Source organism: Lolium rigidum, chromosome 7, assembly GCF_022539505.1.
Source record: "Lolium rigidum isolate FL_2022 chromosome 7, APGP_CSIRO_Lrig_0.1, whole genome shotgun sequence".
Taxonomy (NCBI): Eukaryota; Viridiplantae; Streptophyta; class Magnoliopsida; order Poales; family Poaceae; genus Lolium; species Lolium rigidum.
This window is the reverse complement of record NC_061514.1, coordinates 39153480-39173606: the sequence shown is the minus strand read 5'-3', so window position 1 is coordinate 39173606 and position 20127 is coordinate 39153480. Positions and strand designations below refer to the sequence as shown.

General features: G+C 44.7%; 1 protein-coding gene across 2 annotated transcripts; it reads left to right on the top strand.

Annotated features, from left to right (window-relative positions):
• The first annotated feature begins 3279 nt into the window (after window positions 1-3279).
• Window positions 3280-5598, top strand: LOC124677188 (G-type lectin S-receptor-like serine/threonine-protein kinase SD2-5). 2 transcript variants are annotated; one of them, XM_047213187.1, is made up of 3 exons: window positions 3280-3391; window positions 4088-4152; window positions 4253-5598. In XM_047213187.1, exons 2-3 carry the CDS (start codon window positions 4125-4127, stop codon window positions 5593-5595), a joined length of 1371 nt encoding a protein of 456 aa, XP_047069143.1. In that variant the 5' UTR covers window positions 3280-3391; window positions 4088-4124; the 3' UTR covers window positions 5596-5598. The 2 variants fall into 2 exon arrangements, with proteins under 2 accessions (XP_047069143.1, XP_047069142.1); XM_047213186.1 differs by lacking the exon at window positions 3280-3391 and having other exon boundaries at window positions 3934-4152.
• Window positions 5599-20127: the final 14529 nt, after the last annotated feature.

Sequence of the window (20127 nt, the reverse complement as noted above, 5' to 3'; positions counted from 1 at the left end):
TTTAGCTGCAGTATAGTGAGGGGACAAAGATTTTTTATTTATTTATTTCATACATTGTAGTGATGGGACAACTTCCAACAAAGTAAGTGGGCCCTCTTTTGAAAAATCATCCTCCCTCCGTTCCTTTCTATAGTGCCTATAGATTTTTGACATTTGTTTCAGAATATAAGGTTGTAGTTCGGCTTTTTTTCAATTACCCCCTCCCCGTTCAGCTCCCACACAATATGCGTGAGAAAAAATCCATACAAAATTGGAAATAATTAATTGAGAATCCTAATGCATGGCCCAACGATTTTTTAAAATTAGGCAGCAATGTTTTACTTTCCTTAATTGAACTTGGCTGCACATATATGGAGAATCAACAAGAGATATTTGTGGGATTTTTGTTATGGTAAGTTAGGAAGATATGGATTTCTCAAATTTTACGTTGATCTCAAATCGTTCAGCTAGGGGATCTTGTGTAAAATATACTATTGCCCTAATTTCTGTGCCAAAAAACTATAGGCACTATAGCATGGAACAGAGGGAGTATGACGCTAAATTCTAAATTAAGCAGTTTTCTTTCATTGTTTACATTTTATTTCTATTAATTTATTTATATTCAAAAAATACTGACTAGATGTCACGTATGTGAACCCCGCCGCCATGTCTTCATGCAACATTGCTTTCAAAGAGGCTAGAGACAAAATATGTACCATTTTGGCGGGCACGGCTCGTCTACAGTACCGTTGTTACTGTACCGATACAGTAATGACCTTGATCTCCGTCCAATTGCATCCAACGACGTACGTGTGTTCTTCTTCCGCGGTCCGCGCGTTATAATGAGCATTGACGCGTTTAACTCCATACATCAGCACGCAATGGCTTGATCGGTGAGTCTTCAGTTCCCATGAACAGAGAAATGAGAGATCCTAGTAAGGAGAGCTAGACAGTGATCGGCTTGTCCGCTTCCATTCCATGGACGATCACAGTGGACTTGATGAAAACGTACCGATTGTGGGCGTGATGTCGTCGTTGAGGTTAGAAGCGGCGACGAAGCTGACAAGGAGTCTGCTCTTGCCAACGCCCGAATCCCCGATCAGCAAGATCTTGAAGGAGCACTCTCCGGCAACGATGCATGTGTCAGCCGCGGCCTCGGGACGCCGACAAGCAACCTAACAGGTTAACAACAGACGATGCAAGCTTAAGGCCTGGCATGGTCATGGTGCTAGCCATGCTCGGTCCTCTACGAGCAGAACGGCCCGTCATCTAGCTGGTGCGGCCGTTGACTACTCCCACAAGCCATGCAGCTCCGGAGTGCCACTTCCACGCACTCTATTCCTTGTGGAGCTTCTAGCCGTCCAACAACAATTACTGCCAGCAGTACGAGGCCGTGTACGGAGACCAGTCATAGGCCGATGGTCACGAGGTGTTTCACACTGACTCTGACGACGTTGGTGAACACTGCCAGGATCCATCTTCGAGTGCATGTGGTGGCGAGAACACATGACACTGGGATGTTCGGCAAGAAACGGGCTTATTGGTGTTGGCCGGAGAAGGTGCCGCTGGCTTTGCACAAACGCAGTCGGTGGAAACTACGGCGAAAGGGGTTTCCGACCACCTCACGTCGTCGCCGAGCACGGCCGGATGCCTATCCCTCCTTGAAACGTCTGAGACGCAGTTCACTGCCATGGTGGTTCAGGGCGATGGCATCCGTTTCTTGCGCACGGTGATATGCAAGAACTGCTAAAAAACCGAAGAAGAAACATCAAAGCGATTGTTTCAGGCTGCCGTTGGATGTAGTTGGACGGCAGATCGAGGTCATTACTGTACCGGTACAGTAACAACTGTACTGTAGACGATCCATTTTGGCACTTGGAATTTTACAATGGATGGTAGACACAATTAATATTTTATGAATATTTGAGAGGGAAAAGTATACTTACCTTAGGTGTATTAACATATTACACCATACTAAGCAATGGTGAAAAGAAAAACTGCATTACACCATTCAAATAAGGATTGCAACCATTTCATCTAGTGAGGCATTTTGAAACTTTACATATTGTTTAAGTTGTAGTTTGAAACTAAAATCCATTGAAAGTTCATTCAAACACATAAATTATAGGGTTTATGATGAGTTGCATACAAAATACAACCAATTTACTGACTGAAAACTATATCATTTAACTTAAATATAAAAGTGCACTCACACTCGTGATGTTCCGTTTCTCCCCTTTTTGAGGCAATGTCTTACTCTTTTCTTAGAGAGAGAATTCTTCTCTTTTAGAGCAAGAAAAGCCAACGCCCACAATGAAAGACAATAGATTGTTCAACAAAAAATTTCTGAACCAGACTGTCTAAATTATCATTTCATGGCATAGCTTTTAAGGGGAACCTCATGAAATCATATCTTGATTTGGAGAGATTAACTCTCCAAAACAAGAATAGTAATTGTTTACTTTCCCATTATATCCTATTAAATTGATATGTTTTGGTTATTTTTAAATCCATGGTCTCCTCATGTTGCTCCCTATGGAATCCTTTAGAAATGATGGTAATCATGTCTTTAGTAGCAGCCCTCGCCTCCCTATATCGTGCCCTCATTGTGATCTTCGACGCATTATCTTTGTCCTCATCGCTCGCCACATGGTCACCCATCTTCACTTTTTTGAACTTTACTTCATATTTTCAATTCTTGATATATCACTTATCTAATGTAGCGATAAATATTTTTTAACAAAACACGGGTTTCCGTTGCATTTTAGGAACATGTGGTAGCGAATTACTGCATTAGAATTTTCAAACTTTATTTTGATGGAGGATATCAGAATATTTTAGATCACATTCAAATTTAATCCTCAATTGAGAACTCTGTCAAACTGTAGAATCACATGGGCCCGGGCTGATAGCACATCGGCCTACACTACACAACTGGGCTTCCTATGGCTCCTTCCAAAGCAGTATGAGCAGCAGAACCGGACCAGGTCATGTCTTGGGCCAGGCCAACAGAACAGATCACACGTCTCCTTCCTTAACAAGGAATGTGAAGCTCCCCAGCATCCGCAGGCATCGCCATCGGAACCTGCAGATGATCGAGACGACACATGCCACAAGGAGCGAACACCTGCAGGCATCTGACGGGAGAGCTCAGACTCATTCCGTCATTCGCCTTGTACAGTCAAGAACGGCTGCGTGCTCGCTCTTACTGAATACTAATCCAGTCCCAGCACCTGCGTACACACCTTCTACTCTGCTTCCCCCGGCCAGAGACGCCAGAGTCCAGACACACAACAGAGGCCTCCCTGACCATTTTATATATAAGAGGGGGATGCTTTAGCTCCGTGGAGGTTCGTCAGCAATAAGCATAGGGTGCTCGAAGAAGTTCAGTTATAAGAAAGATATCGCCGCGGGTAAGTTACTCTTCCTTCGTAAGATTTCCTGTCATTGCAACTGCGGTTCTTCAGTCAGTTTACCTTTTGTTGCTGTGGGTTGTTGCTTCGAGAAGAGGGTTCTGGTGCTTGATCGTGTTTTATCATATGGTTTTCTGAATTTGCAAATTATTGTTTCGTGTCTGGACTCTGGAGTCTTTCAGATTGAGCGGTTGATGGAGTGGGTACTAGATTTTTTGGTTGAATGATGTACGGAGTAGGTAGTAGTTTTGAGCAATTCATGATATCCTGTGAAATGAGATTGTATCTCTCTCCCAGTTTATTTTTTGGGCATAAGATGTGAAAAGTAGTCACAGTTTACAAGTCCACGCTGAAGCAAGCAAACTCTCTAGTCAAACATTTTTTCGGCCGAAATTGTCAAACCAACTACGCAAGCGGAGATCAGTGGCTGTGTATGTAAACATCAGTCATGGCCCAGCCTTCTTAATCGTCTGACATGTGCCATGACGTGGACACCGTTTACAAGTCGAAGCCTTAACAGCCACGCTCTGCAGACATCGATTTCGTGAACGTACCTGTCGAAGAATATTGTTCAGTCACCCTGAGAGAAATAATTTTGTTCAGTGCATGTTTTTTGCTGCCTACATTATGACTTGCTTTCCACTGAGCTTGTGTTTGCTAGCACTAAGACCAGACCAATCTCACACACACTGCAGAAAGTAAGAAGGCTCCGAGGGCGTGGGCGTTGCGGAGATGTCGAGTGGTACTGCCAAAGCAGTCAGTAAGTTCCGCTTTCCCCTGACAGCATAGGCACAAACTAATTGTTTCATCCCTTAGATTTGGATTCTCAGAAGCTAACTCTTTTGCCTCGAATTATACAGTCTCGTCAGTCTGCGCAGTCGTGGCGGTCGTAATAGCAATCGCCGTGATCAGACGATGCCGCCACGCGAGGAAGAAGATGCACAAGAAGATCGTAGCCAAGATCATGGAGGAGATCAGCAAAAAACACCGCCAGAAGCGAGGAGCTCCTGACGATGACGGCGCAGCCTTCGACGACGTGGTGATCGAGATCGGCCCCGTAGAGAAGTTCCTCCACGAGATCCTGAACGAGAAGCCGATGCGGTTCAGCTCGGACCAGCTGGCCTGTTACACGTCGGACTACTCGACGGAGCTGGGCTCCGGCGGCTTCGGGGTGGTCTACAAGGGGGAGCTCCCCAACGGGCTGCAGGTGGCGGTGAAGGTGCTTAAGGTGTCCATGAACAAGAAGGTGCAGGAGGGGTTCATGGCGGAGATCGGCACCATCGGCAGGACGTACCACGTGCACCTCGTCAGGCTATACGGCTTCTGCTTCGACAGGGACGGCACCAGGGCGCTGGTGTACGAGTTCCTCGAGAACGGCTCGCTGGAGAAGTACCTCTACCGCTCCGTCGACGGCGAGGACGAGAGGCAGAGGGAGAGGCTGGAGTGGCGGACGCTGCACAGCATCGCCGTGGGCACGGCGAAGGGGATCCGGTACCTGCACGAGGAGTGCCAGCAGAGGATCGTGCACTACGACATCAAGCCTCCCAACATCCTCCTCACGTCCGACTTCGTGCCGAAGGTGGCCGACTTCGGGCTGGCCAGGCTCGGGGAGCGAGAGAACACGCACATGTCGTCGCTGACGGGCGGCGGGCGCGGGACGCCCGGGTACGCGGCGCCGGAGCTGTGGATGGCGCTGCCGACGACGGAGAAGTGCGACGTGTACAGCTTCGGCATGGTGCTGTTCGAGATCCTGGGGCGGCGCCGGAACTACGACGCCGGGCTGATGGACGAGAGCCGCGAGTGGTTCCCCAAGTGGGTGTGGGACAAGTACGAGCAGGGGGACATGGGCTGCATCGTCGCCGGCGTCAGGGAGGAGGACCGGGAGAAGGCGGAGACCATGTGCAAGGTGGCGCTCTGGTGCGTGCAGTTCCAGCCGTCGGCACGGCCGACGATGAGCAGCGTGGTGAGGATGCTGGAGGGGGAGATGGCCATCGTGCCGCCCGTGAACCCGTTCCACTACGTCTCGAGCGGCGGCAGCTCCAGCGGCTGGGCGCTGTCGACCGGCACCGGCACCGGCACGTATACGACCAGCCGGGACACGGTAAGAGACAGTGAGGTGTCGGGATTCTCGCCAAGCCCTCCTGCTAAACCAACCGATGCAATGGTGAAAGGTGCCAAGTCCACTGATGCAGTGACGACATAGAGTTTGTACGTTTGTTGTCACGTGTAGAACTCCTCATGAAGGCTTGTAAATTAGCAGCAATTTAGCATCAATCGAGTTATCTTTTGGCGGGATTTTATATTGTCATGCCATGTAATCAGGAATGTCAAACGTAGCATTATTGTTCATTGTTCGTCCTGGTAACTGATCGGAATTTTGGCTATCAAAACAAGGTGGAACATTCCTAATTGCTGGATATGGCAATGCAACCATCGAGGACAATTTCATCCACGCATGCAAGTGACTAGCTCGTGAGTCATTGACTCCCCATGCGTTTATGCTCACAACATGTGTCGCTCAAAGAAGTCTGGCAAACCGCATCGTCGCCCAAAGAAGTCCAGCAAGCAACCTCGCCGGCAGCAGGTTGACTCTCGGTTGGCAGCACCACCACCCCTCCTTGCACCACCGTCTCCCAGCAATGGAAGCACCAGCGCCCACCAATGGCAACATCACCAACATACGAACAAAAAGTCCAGCGAGGTCGTGTCAACTCATGTTGGAAGCACTACCTCCCCTCCTTGCGCATCGACGTGTCCTCCTTGCAGCACCGGCTCCCATCGATGGAAGCGCTGTTGTCCTCCTATGACAGCACCGCCGCCCCGACTAGCCGCACCACCATTCGTACCAGCATCACCGTCGCCCCACCGGCAGCATCAATGTCGCTCGCTTACAGCAGCCGCTACCGGCCTTTGCAGCTCCGGTGGCGAGCCTTTGCAACACCAACAATGGGATTTGAGCTCCAACTCCCACCCTTTGCGGCTTCGGTGACGGGGGAGGGGGGTTTCATCTCCATCGCATGTCATATGCAGCTCCACTAACAACTGCTCGCAGCACCTCAGCACTGAGCTCCACCGCCACCACTCGGGCGCGTGGTTCGCATCAGTGTCGCCTCCCCTTGCAGCATCTATGACCGCCGCTCGAAGCAACGCTGACCTCCTGTACCAGCATCGGCGGTCTGGCCTTGTAACACCGTTGTGGCGCGGCCTCCCCTTGTTGTAGCAACGACAACCACCATGGAGCCGCCTCCCTCTTCCTTCAGCATCAACATCACAGAGTTTGTGTAGCGGAGCCTAGGCTGAAGAAGAAAATCCACGACAACTCGTGGTTGGGTGGGAGAGGTATTGTGGTGGCATGGTTGGGTAGGAGAGGAATCCATGCGGCGAGCTCGACTATCATGAGGAAGGAGAAGACTAAAGAGTGGAGGAGTAAATTCTGGGAAGGAGATAAGGTAGAGGTGGGACATGTGTCTGTTTCTCCTATCAATATAGAGGATGGGCGGTGTGGCTCGACCTGGTCGAGGCGATCAAACTGCATCTACGACTAGCGGCGTAGAGGATGCGAGAGTCGTAGCCTCCGAAGGATTAGAGTCCTTTTGCTTATTGGTTTAGACTCTATGGAGTGTTGTCACCGTGGAAGTGAAGAGGTTGATGATGCTTCTTCACTGGTCAGGAATAGGGACAATGGGTCACAAGAGCTTCCTACTCCGAAATCACCACTGGCAGATTTTACAGAATTTTGTGAGTAATGAGGGGAGAAGGAAGGGTAAAACATGCCCAAAAAAATCTAATGAGACAATTGTTATTGGAGGTGGGAAAGGGAGAGAGAAAATTAAAATTAAATATGGCTTGACTTTTCAATAATACTAGAGGTTTTAGGGCACCTGGTAAGGACTAGGCAAGGACTAGGCAGTTAACTGCTCAAGGAGCATAAAGTTAATGTTGTCTCCTTTCTCATAGGTAAACCATTAAACGGATTTTTTTAGCCTTTTAGCTGAATAATTTAACTAGTGGTGTTTCTTTTATTTGGCATATGGTGCCTCCAAGAGGACATTTTGGTGTAATGCTGATACGGGTCGTAAGGATGAATTTGATTGTATTTCAAAGGACCAGGGTAGTTTTTTTTAGCTTGGTAGTTGTGCAAAAAAGCACTAGGCCATTAGTGAAAAGTGATTAATGTTTATGGTCCAGCCCAACATGAGTTTTCTCACGATTTTTCATGGAAACTTACTAAGAAACTCATGTTGTGTGATTTTCATGTTATGTTGGGACTCGTGACTTTAACCTGATTAGATGTTGAGATATCTTCAGGTTTGGCTAATAGAATTCTTGTGGACATGTTCAATCGTTTCATTGCTAATATGAGTTTGATTAAGTTTCACTAGTAGAAAAAGGCTCATCTATACCGGTTCCAGAGGGCCATTTGCACCGGTTTAGCAACCGGTATAAAACATCCGGTGCAAAAGGCCCCCACCCTTTCGTACCGGTCCCTTACGAACCGGTATAGATGGGCCTCCACGTGGGCGCCCAGGAGAGCGCACGGCGATGGACCTTTGGTACCGGTTTGTATTACAAACCGGTACCAAAGGTTGGCTACCGCGGCAGGAAATATGCATGAATCTCTGCCGCGGCAGAGAATTCAGGGTTTAGGGTTTTTGCAGGGGTTTAGGGGTATCGGAGCGTTTCATATCGCGTCGATGCACCGGAAACGCGTTTGGGTTTACGTAGTACATGAAGATCAAGGTGATGCATATCAAGTTGGTGCATATAATATAACACACATGTAATTGCATAAGTAGTACTCTCTGATGCAAATCAAGTCGATGCACCATAGTACATGCATGAAGATCGATCTATTACACATGTACCATAGTGGTACACTCCGAGTCAAACTATATATACACACAAAGCAGTCGAGGAGCTGGAGAAGATATTTATGCATAGTGGTACTCTCCGGATGGTGATATGACTTCCCGAAGGAAAAATCCCGCCAATTCCTCGCCGATTGCTTTGAAGCGCTCCTCGATTCCGATCTTCTCCCGCTTTCTTCTCAACTGTAAAAGAATAAGATGAATACATGAGCTATGTGTGTTATATCAAATCACAAATCAAACAATTATTACTGAAACTCAGCACAACTTATGGTAAGAAAATAAATTTGTGAATATTGTTTTCGTACCTCTCTATTTCTTTCATTATTCGCTCTCTCGCTGACAATTCTGTGGATGTACTCGCAAACGTAGTATCCACATAGATCAGTCCTCGGTGGTTGTTTTGCGCATTTCTGTACAAGAATATAATTCAGTCAAACAATAATGAAGTATGATAAAGGTGTGTGGACCTAGGTAGTACTACTTACTTTGTTCGCACGCCATACCGAGCTTCGGTTTCCAATCATGGGACCGATCTTCCTTGATGAAAGTTTCCCATACGCTGCCCGACAAAAGAAAATGCACAAAAGAGTTATCAATCAGCTTGATATCGTGAAACTAACAAAAAAACCGATAAGAATTTGAATTACCTTTTGAGCATAAGAAAACAAGACTTGTATAGTATAGCCTCTTTGGTTAGTGAGTCAAAGACTTCAACTTCTCCTTCGTACATTTTAATGATGATAAGAATAAAGTGAAACATGCGCACGTTTAAATATGTAGTGTCATATATATAAGTGAGCAAAATAGAATGTGTTATAAGAGAGTAACACTCACTGGAAGTTGTAAGGCCAAAGTATTGTCTTTTTGTCACGTTGTCGCTTCAAAAACCTTAGCAAAGTCTCCGGTGTATCCTTGTTATAGAGGAGTTCTTCTATGGTCCTGACATGCATTGTGTTCGGGTCAATGAACCCAATGTCCGTGATTTCATCCCTTTTGCATTCGAGCATCTTTGATCTGCATAACATAGCGCACAAAAGATTATAATTTGCAGATAATCAAGGAGCTGAGCTAAAGACTTCTCAAATTATATAAATAAATCACTTACAGACAATAGCAACTGATGATAGATTTGTCGAGGGCCCGAAGATTGTATAATTGGAAAAGCTCGGAGAAGTCAACGCTCACAGAGTATTCTTGGAAGTCGTGCTCTTCCTTAACTCGCACCATGATAGTCTCCATCCCTCCCTTTGCGGCAACACCGTACCACGTATGCAAGTTACGCATACTTGTTGGTAGCTTGCTGAGATTCTCGACCAAATCTTTCCCTTGAACATATTGATATACTACCTTAGCCATGGCGTAATCGGTTGAGATTTGTCGAGAACTTTGAACGGCCTTCTCGTCAAACACCTTGAGAGGGGGGACCGATTTAACGGGTTGTTGTCCGAGCTGGTAGACTTGGTGTATCCCTTTTATCTCCTTGATACCCGAGCTGGTAGTGGGGTTTTTCGCCTCCATCATATCGTCGTACGACCTTTCAATAGAACGCCTATAGTCAGATGGCGGCGATGGTTCAGGGTTATACAGATTCTCGACTGTACGACAAACCTTCACCGGATCTAGTGTCTTCTCAAAAGGTATCTCTGGCTCTTTCTTAGCAAAAAAAGGCCCTCAGCTGGGACTCAACGGCTTCCTGGTTTTCTTCGGGAGTTTTTTGCCAAGGTAACTTCTCAATAGGCGGCAGTGGTTTCTCCTTTCTAGATCTCTTCTTAGGCGGCGTACCGTTCCGCTTACCGGGCGCTGTCTTACGCGGAGGATCTCGAGGTGGTGGACTCACGCTGGGGTCCTTCTCAGGTAGGTTTGGGCTTTGTTGCTCATGTGGACTGCTAGGAGGAGGAGTCGAAGGCCTTTGATGCTCATGTGGACTGCTATGAGGAGTCGGTGGCCTTTGCAGAAGGACGATGTGTTTCTTGGGCCATAGAGCGAAACCGTGCTTGACATCGGCAAGTGTCTTCTCATCGTCACCTCGGCCGGAACAACTTCATCCACCCCGACACGAACACAGCCAGGTGGAATGGGCATATGGTGGTGCGTTGCTCCTTCTTCACTTGGGTAAACATAACCGACCGCCACCTTAACGGACGCGTTCCTGAATAACATATAGAGCTCACAATCTGTCTTCTCCGTGACATAATCCACGGGGTAGCTTCCTCCACATCCGTCAAGATGCGTGGAACCCACACTGCTTCTTCGCTGAGATGGGGCGTGATGTCTACGGGTGCTTCTATTCTTGTAGACAGTGTTGGGCCTCCAAGAGCAGAGGTTTGTAGAACAGCAGCAAGTTTCCCTTAAGTGGATTACCCAAGGTTTATCGAACTCGGGGAGGAAGAGGTCAAAGATATCCCTCTCAAGCAACCCTGCAACCACAAAGCAAGAAGTCTCTTGTGTCCCCAACACACCTAATAGGTGCACTAGTTCGGCGAAGAGATAGTGAAATACAAGTGGTATGAATGAATATGAGCAGTAGTACGGCGCCAGAAAATAGCTCGCTGGCGTGCAGTTGATGGTAGTAATATTGCAGGAAGTAAACAAGCAGTAATAACGCAGCAGTAGTAACGCAGTAAAACAGTAAACAAGCAGCAATAGCAGTATTTAGGAACAAGGCCTAGGGATTAGACTTTCACTAGTGGACACTCTCAACTTTGATCACATAACAGAATAGATAAATGCATACTCTACACTCTCTTGTTGGATGATGAACACATTGCGTAGGATTACACGAACCCTCAATGCCGGAGTTAACAAGCTCCACAATTAAATGTTCATATTTAAATAACCTTAGAGTGCATGAAAGATCGACACGACTAAACCAAGTACTAGCATAGCATGCACACTGTCACCTTCACGCCAGTTAGGAGGAATAGATCACATCAATACCATCATAGTAATAGTTAACTTCATAATCTACAAGAGATCATAATCATAGCCTACGCCAAGTACTAACACGAGTGCACACACTATCACCATTACACCGTGTAGGAGGAATAAAACTACTTTAATAACATCACTAGAGTAGCACATAGATAAATTGTGATACAAAACACATTGCAATCATAAAGAGATATAAATAAGCACTTCACTACGCCATTCATAACAGTGAATAAGTATTCTGTGAAATATAGCCTAAGAGACCCACACGGTGCACACACTCGTCACCTTTACACACGTGGGACAAGGAGTCTCCGGAGATCACATAAGTAAAACTCACTTGACTAGCATAATGACATCTAGATTACAAGCATCATCATATGAATCTCAATCATGTAAGGCAGCTCATGAGATTATTGTATTGAAGTACATAGGAGAGAGATGAACCACATAGCTACCGGTACAGCCCCGAGCCTCAATGGAGAACTACTCCTCCTCATGGGAGCAGCAGCGGTGATGAAGATGGCGGTGGAGATGGCAGCGGTGTCGATGGAGAAGCCTTCCGGAGGCACTTCCCCGCTCCGGCAGGGTGCCGGAACAGAGACTCCTGTCCCCCAGATCTTGGCTTCGCGATGGCGGCGGCTCTGGAAGGTTTCTGTGGGTTTCGTCCAACGTAATAGGGTTTTCGCGACGGAGGCTTTAAATAGGCGGAAGGGCAGCCTCGGAGGGGGCTCGGGGCCACCACACCATAGGGCGGCGCGGCCCCCCTCCGGCCGCGCCGGGGTGTGGTGTGGGGCCCCCGGGGCTTCCCTCCGGCGGCTCTCGGGTGTTCGGATGGTTCCGGGAAAAATAGGAACCTGGGCGTTGATTTCGTCCGATTCCGAGAATATTTCGTTACTAGGATTTCTGAAACCAAAAACAGCAGAAAACAGGAACTGGCACTTCGGCATCTTGTTAATAGGTTAGTTCCAGAAAATGCATAATAATGACATATAATGTGTATAAATCATGTAGATATCATCAATAAAGTAGCATGGAACATAAGAAATTATCGATACGTCGGAGACGTATCAGCATCCCCAAGCTTAGTTCTGCTCGTCCCGAGCAGGTAAAACGATAACAAAGATAATTTCTTAAGTGACATGCCATCATAATCTTGATCATATTGTAAACATATGTAATGAATGCAGCGATCAAAACAATGGTAATGACATGAGTAAACAAATGAATCATAAAGCAAAGACTTTTCATGAATAGTACTTCAAGACAAGTGATACGCGTAGATGCACACGTCCGTTGGGAACCCCAAGTGGAAGGTATGATGCGTATAGAAGCAAGTTTCCCTCAGTATGAAACCAAGGTTTAATCGAACCAGTAGGAGCCAAGAAGCACGTTGAAGGTTGATGGTCGCGAAATGTGATGCGTCGCAACACCAGGGATTCCGGCGCCAACGTGGAATCTGCACAACAAAACCAAAGTACTTTGCCCCAACGAAACAGTGAGGTTGTCAATCTCACCGGCTTGCTGTAACAAAGGATTAAACGTATCGAGTGGAAGATGTTTGCAAAGAAAACAGTAAGAGCAGTAGTAACGCAGTAAAACAGTAACAAGCAGCGATAGCAGTGTTTAGGAACAAGGCCTAGGGATTAGACTTTCACTAGTGGACACTCTCAACATTGATCACATAACAGAATAGATAAATGCATACTCTACACTCTCTTGTTGGATGATGAACACATTGCGTAGGATTACACGAACCCTCAATGCCGGAGTTAACAAGCTCCACAATTCAATGTTCATATTTAAATAACCTTAGAGTGCATGAAAGATCGAAACGACTAAACCAAGTACTAACATAGCATGCACACTCGTCACCTTCATGCTTATGTAGGAGGAATAATACACATCAATACTATCATAGCAATAGTTAACTTCGCAATCTACAAGAGATCATGATCATAGCATAAACCAAGTACTGACACGAGTGCACACACTGTCACCATTACACCGTGTAGGAGGAATAAAACTACTTTAATAACATCACTAGAGTAGCGCATAGATAAATTGTGATACAAAACACATTGCAATCATAAAGAGATATAAATAAGCACTTCACTATGCCATTCATAACAAGTGAATAAGTATTCTGTGAAATATAGCCTAAGAGACCCACACGGTGCACACACTCGTCACCTTTACACACGTGGGACAAGGAGTCTCCGGAGATCACATAAGTAAAACTCACTTGACTAGCATAATGACATCTAGATTACAAGCATCATCATATGAATCTCAATCATGTAAGGCAGCTCATGAGATTATTGTATTGAAGTACATAGGAGAGAGATGAACCACATAGCTACCGGTACAGCCCCGAGCCTCGATGGAGAACTACTCCCTCCTCATGGGAGCAGCAGCGGTGATGAAGATGGCGGTGGAGATGGCAGCGGTGTCGATGGAGAAGCCTTCCGGGGGCACTTCCCCGTCCGGCAGGGTGCCGGAACAGAGACTCCTGTCCCCCAGATCTTGGCTTCGCGATGGCGGCGGCTCTGGAAGGTTTCGCGTACCGTGGCTTCCTCCGTAAGGGTTTTCGATGCAGGGGCTTTAAATAGGCGAAGAGGCGGCGCAGGAGGGTCAAAGGGGCGACCACACCATAGGGTGGCGCGGGCCCAGCCCTGGCCGCGCCACCATGTCATCCGGGCCCACAGGGCCCCCTCCGGCGGCTCTCGGGTGTTCTGGATGCTTCCGGGCAAAATAGGAACCCGGGCGTTGATTTCGTCCAATTCCGAGAATATTTCGTTACTAGGATTTCTGAAACCAAAAACAGCGAGAAACGAGAACCGGCACTTCGGCATCTTGTTAATAGGTTAGTTCCGTAAAATGCACGAATATGACATAAAGTGTGCATAAAACATGTAGGTATCATCAATAAAGTAGCATGGAACATAAGAAATTATCGATACGTTGGAGACGTATCAGCATCCCCAAGCTTAGTTCGCTCGTCCCGAGCAGGTAAAACGATAACAAAGATAATTTCTGAAGTGACATGCCATCATAACCTTGATCATACTATTTGTAAACATATGTAATGAATGCAGCGATCAAAACAATGGTAATGACATGAGTAAACAAGTGAATCATAAAGCAAAGACTTTTCATGAATAGCACTTTCAAGACAGGCATCAATAAGTCTTGCATAAGAGTTAACTCATAAAGCAATAATTTAAAGTATAGACATTGAAGCAACACAATGGAAGATTAAGTTTCAGCGGTTGCTTTCAACTTGTAACATGTATATCTTATGGATAATTGTCAACATAGAGTAATATAACAAATGCAATAAGCAAGTATGTAAGAATCAATGCACAGTTCACACAAGTGTTTGCTTCTTAAGGTGGAGGGAGATAGGTAAACTGACTCAACAATAAAAGTAAAAGAATGGTCCTTCAAAGAGGAAAGCATCGATTGCTGTATTTGTGCTAGAGCTTTTATTTTGAAAACATCAAGAGAGTATAAAAGTAAAGTTTTGAGAGGTGTTTGTTGTTGTCAACGAATGGTAGCGGGTACTCTAACCCCCTTGCCAGTGCAAACCTTCAAAGAGCGGCTCCCATTTTATTTTGTTTTTGGGTGGCACTCCTTCCAACCTTTCTTTCACAAACCATGGCTAACCGAATCCTCGGGTGCCCGCCAACAATCTCATACCATGAAGGAGTGCCTTTTTATTTTAGTTTTATTATGATGACACTCCTCCCCACCTTTGCTTTCTCAAGCCATGGCTAACCGAATCCTTCGGGTGCCGTCCAACAATCACATACCATGGAGGAGTGTCTATTTTTGTTAATTAATTTGGGACTGGGAATCCCATTGCCAACTCTTTCTGCAAAATTATTGGATAAGCGGATGAAGCCACTAGTCCATTGGTGAAAGTTGCCCAACAAGATTGAAAGATAAACACCACATACTTCCTCATGAGCTATAAAACATTGACACAAATCAGAGGTGATAAATTTTGAATGGTTTAAAGGTAGCACTCAAGCAATTTACTTTGGAATGGCAGAGAAATACCATGTAGTAGGTAGGTATGGTGGACACAAATGGCATGAATATTGGCTCAAGGATTTTGGATGCATGAGAAGTATTTCCTCTCGATACAAGGTTTAGGCTAGCAAGGTTATTTGAAACAAACACAAGGATGAACCGGTGCAGCAAAACTCACATAAAAGACATATTGTAAACATTATAAGACTCTACACCGTCTTCCTTGTTGTTCAAACTCTTTACTAGAAATTATCTAGACCTTAGAGAGACCAATTATGCAAACCAAATTTTAGCATGCTCTATGTATTTCTTCACTAATAGGTGCAAAGCATATGATGCAAGAGCTTAAACATGAGCACAACAATTGCCAAGTATCACATTATCCAAGACATTTTACCAATTACTACATGTAGCATTTTTCCAATTCCAACCATATAACAATTTAACGAAGAGGAAACTTCGCCATGAATATTATGAGCTAAGAACACATGTGTTCATACGAACCAGCGGAGCGTGTCTCTCTCCCACACAAGGATGAACTTATTCAGAGAACTAAGATAACAAAACAAAAACAAAAATAAAAGCACACAGACGCTCCAAGTAAAATACATAAGATGTGACCGAATAAAAATATAGTTTCAAGAGAAGGAACCTGATACTTTGTCGATGAAGAAGGGGATGCCTTGGGCATCCCCAAGCTTAGACGCTTGAGTCTTCTTAAAATATGCAGGGGTGAACCACGGGGGCATCCCCAAGCTTAGAGCTTTCACTCCTCTTGATCATAGTATATCATACTCCTCTCTTGACCCTTGAAAACTTCCTTCACACCAAACTTCAAACAAACTCATTAGAGGGTTAGTGCACAATTAATAATTCACACATTCAGAGGTGACACAAACATTCTTTACATTTCTGGACATTGCATAAAGCTACTGGACATTAATGGATCAAAGAAATAAATCCAACATAGCAAAAGAGGCAATGCGAAATAAAAGGCAGAATCTGTCAAAAACAGAACAGTCCGTAAAGACGAATTTAAAGCTGGCACCAGACTTGCTCAAATGGAAAAACTCAAAACTAATGAAAGTTGCGTACATATCTGAGGATCACGCTCGTAAATTGGCAGATTTTTTCGAATTTTCTACAGAGAACTGTGCCCAGATTCGTGACAGACAGCAATGCTGTTTCTGCGCAGCGATCCCAAATATAACATCAACTTTAACATAGAAACTTTACTTGGCACAAAAACATGATAATGAGAGGTTGCTACAGTAGTAAACAACTTCCAAGACACAAATATAAAACAAAGTACTGTAGTAAAAAAACACATGGGTTATCTCCCAAGAAGTTCTTTCTTTATAGCCATTAAGATGGGCTCAGCAGTTTTAATGATGCACTCGCAAGAAATAGTATTTGAAGCAAAAGAGAGCATCAAGAGGCAAATTCAAAACACATTTAAGTCTAACATGCTTCCTATGCATAGGAATCTTGTAAATAAACAAGTTCATGAAGAGCAAAGTAACAAGCATAGGAAGATAAAACAAGTGTAGCTTCAAAAATTTCAGCATATAGAAAGGTGTTTTAGTAACATGAAAATTTTTACAACCATATTTTCCTCTCTCATAATAACTTTCAGTAGCAACATGAGCAAACTCAACAATATAACTATCACATAAAGCATTCTTATCATGAGTCTCATGCATAAAATTATTACTCTCCACATAGGCATAATCAATTTTATTAGTTGTAGTGGGAGCAAATTCAACAAAGTAGCTATCATTATTATTCTCATCATCAAATATAGGAGGCATAGTATCATAAAAGTAAATTTTCTCCTCAATGCTTGGGGGACTAAAAATATCATGCTCATCAAAACCAGCTTCCCCAAGCTTAGAATTTTCCATAGCATTAGCAACAATGGTGTTCAAAGCATTCATAGTAATAACATTCCCATTAGCATGCATATAAAGTTCCATGGGTTTCTTAATTCTTTCTTCAAACACATCATGTCCTAATTCAAGATAAAGTTCATAAAGATCTCTCATATTTTTGTTGTTTTCCATTATGCCTAACTAGTGAAAATAAAAACAAGTACAGGACTAGACATGATAACAAAATAAATTAAATGCAAGTAACTAATTTTTTTGTGTTTTTGATATAGAGAGCAAGACAAGTAAATAAAGTAAAACTAGCAACTAATTTTTTTTGTGTTTTGTTTAGGTGCAGCAAACAAAGTAGTAAATAAAATAAAGCAAGACAAAAACAAAGTAAAGAGATTGAGAAGTGGAGACTCCCCTTGCAGCGTGTCTTGATCTCCCCGGCAACGGCGCCATAAATTTAGCTTGATACGCGTAGATGCACACGTCCGTTGGGAACCCCAAGTGGAAGGTATGATGCGTATAGAAGCAAGTTTCCCTCAGTATGAAACCAAGGTTTAATCGAACCAGTAGGAGCCAAGAAGCACGTTGAAGGTTGATGGTCGCGAAATGTGATGCGGCGCAACACCAGGGATTCCGGCGCCAACGTGGAATCTGCACAACAAAACCAAAGTACTTTGCCCCAACGAAACAGTGAGGTTGTCAATCTCACCGGCTTGCTGTAACAAAGGATTAAACGTATCGAGTGGAAGATGTTTGCAAAGAAAACAGTAAGAGCAGTAGTAACGCAAAGAAACAAGTAACAAGCAGACGATAGCAGTGTTTAGGAACAAGGCCTAGGGATTAGACTTTCACTAGTGGACACTCTCAACATTGATCACATAACAGAATAGATAAATGCATACTCTACACTCTCTTGTTGGATGATGAACACATTGCGTAGGATTACACGAACCCTCAATGCCGGAGTTAACAAGCTCCACAATTCAATGTTCATATTTAAATAACCTTAGAGTGCATGAAAGATCGAAACGACTAAACCAAGTACTAACATAGCATGCACACTGTCACCTTCATGCTTATGTAGGAGGAATAATACACATCAATACTATCATAGCAATAGTTAATTTCGCAATCTACAAGAGATCATGATCATAGCATAAACCAAGTACTGACACGAGTGCACACACTGTCACCATTACACCGTGTAGGAGGAATAAAACTACTTTAATAACATCACTAGAGTAGCGCATAGATAAATTGTGATACAAAACACATTGCAATCATAAAGAGATATAAATAAGCACTTCACTATGCCATTCATAACAGTGAATAAGTATTCTGTGAAATATAGCCTAAGAGACCCACACGGTGCACACACTGTCACCTTTACACACGTGGGACAAGGAGTCTCCGGAGATCACATAAGTAAAACTCACTTGACTAGCATAATGACATCTAGATTACAAGCATCATCATATGAATCTCAATCATGTAAGGCAGCTCATGAGATTATTGTATTGAAGTACATAGGAGAGAGATGAACCACATAGCTACCGGTACAGCCCCGAGCCTCGATGGAGAACTACTCCTCCTCATGGGAGCAGCAGCGGTGATGAAGATGGCGGTGGAGATGGCAGCGGTGTCGATGGAGAAGCCTCCCGGGGCACTTCCCCGTCCGGCAGGGTGCCGGAACAGAGACTCCTGTCCCCCAGATCTTGGCTTCGCGATGGCGGCGGCTCTGGAAGGTTTCGCGTACCGTGGCTTCCTCCGTAAGGGTTTTCGATGCAGGGGCTTTAAATAGGCGAAGAGGCGGCGCAGAGGGTCAAAGGGGCGACCACACCATAGGGTGGCGCGGGCCCAGCCCTGGCCGCGCCACCATGTCATCTGGGGCCCACAGGGCCCCCTCCGGCGGCTCTCGGGTGTTCTGGATGCTTCCGGGCAAAATAGGAACCCGGGCGTTGATTTCGTCCAATCCGAGAATATTTCGTTACTAGGATTTCGAAACCAAAAACAGCAGAAAACAGGAACCGGCACTTCGGCATCTTGTTAATAGGTTAGTTCCAGAAAATGCACGAATATGACATAAAGTGTGCATAAAACATGTAGGTATCATCAATAAAGTAGCATGGAACATAAGAAATTATCGATACGTTGGAGACGTATCAACAAGCATCAATAAGTCTTGCATAAGAGTTAACTCATAAAGCAATAAATCAAAGTAAAGGTATTGAAGCAACACAAAGGAAGATTAAGTTTCAGCGGTTGCTTTCAACTTATAACATGTATATCTCATGGATATTGTCAATGTAAAGTAATATAACAAGTGCAATATGCAAGTATGTAGGAATCAATGCACAGTTCACACAAGTGTTTGCTTCTTAAGGTGGAGAGAGATAGGTAAACCGACTCAACAATAAAAGTAAAAGAAAGGTCCTTCAAAGAGGAAAGCATCGATTGCTATATTTGTGCTAGAGCTTTTATTTTGAAAACATCAAGAGAGTATAAAAGTAAAGTTTTGAGAGGTGTTTGTTGTTGTCAACGAATGGTAGCGGGTACTCTAACCCCCTTGCCGCGACAAACCTTCAAAGAGCGGCTCCCATTTTATTTTATTTTTGGGTGGCACTCCTTCCAACCTTTCTTTCACAAACCATGGCTAACCGAATCCTCGGTGCCTGCCAACAATCTCATACCATGAAGGAGTGCCTTTTTATTTTAGTTTTATTATGATGACACTCCTCCCCACCTTTGCTTTCTCAAGCCATGGCTAACCGAATCCTCGGGTGCCGACCAACAATCACATACCATGGAGGAGTGTCTATTTTTGTTAATTAATTCGGGACTGGGAATCCCATTGCCAGCTCTTTTTGCAAAATTATTGGATAAGCGGATGAAGCCACTAGTCCATTAGTGAAAGTTTCCCAACAAGATTGAAAGATAAACACCACATACTTCCTCATGAGCTATAAAACATTGACACAAATAAGAGGTAATAACTTTTGAATTGTTTAAAGGTAGCAC

What these genes read in the sequence shown, in the direction of transcription:
- LOC124677188 (XM_047213187.1), top strand. Translation starts at nt 4,125, where the DNA reads ATGTCGAGTGGTACTGCCAAAGCAGTCA. An exon ending in TGGTACTGCCAAAGCAGTCA is followed by an intron (nt 4,153 to 4,252) that starts GTAAGTTCCGCT and finishes CGAATTATACAG; the next exon opens with TCTCGTCAGTCTGCGCAGTC.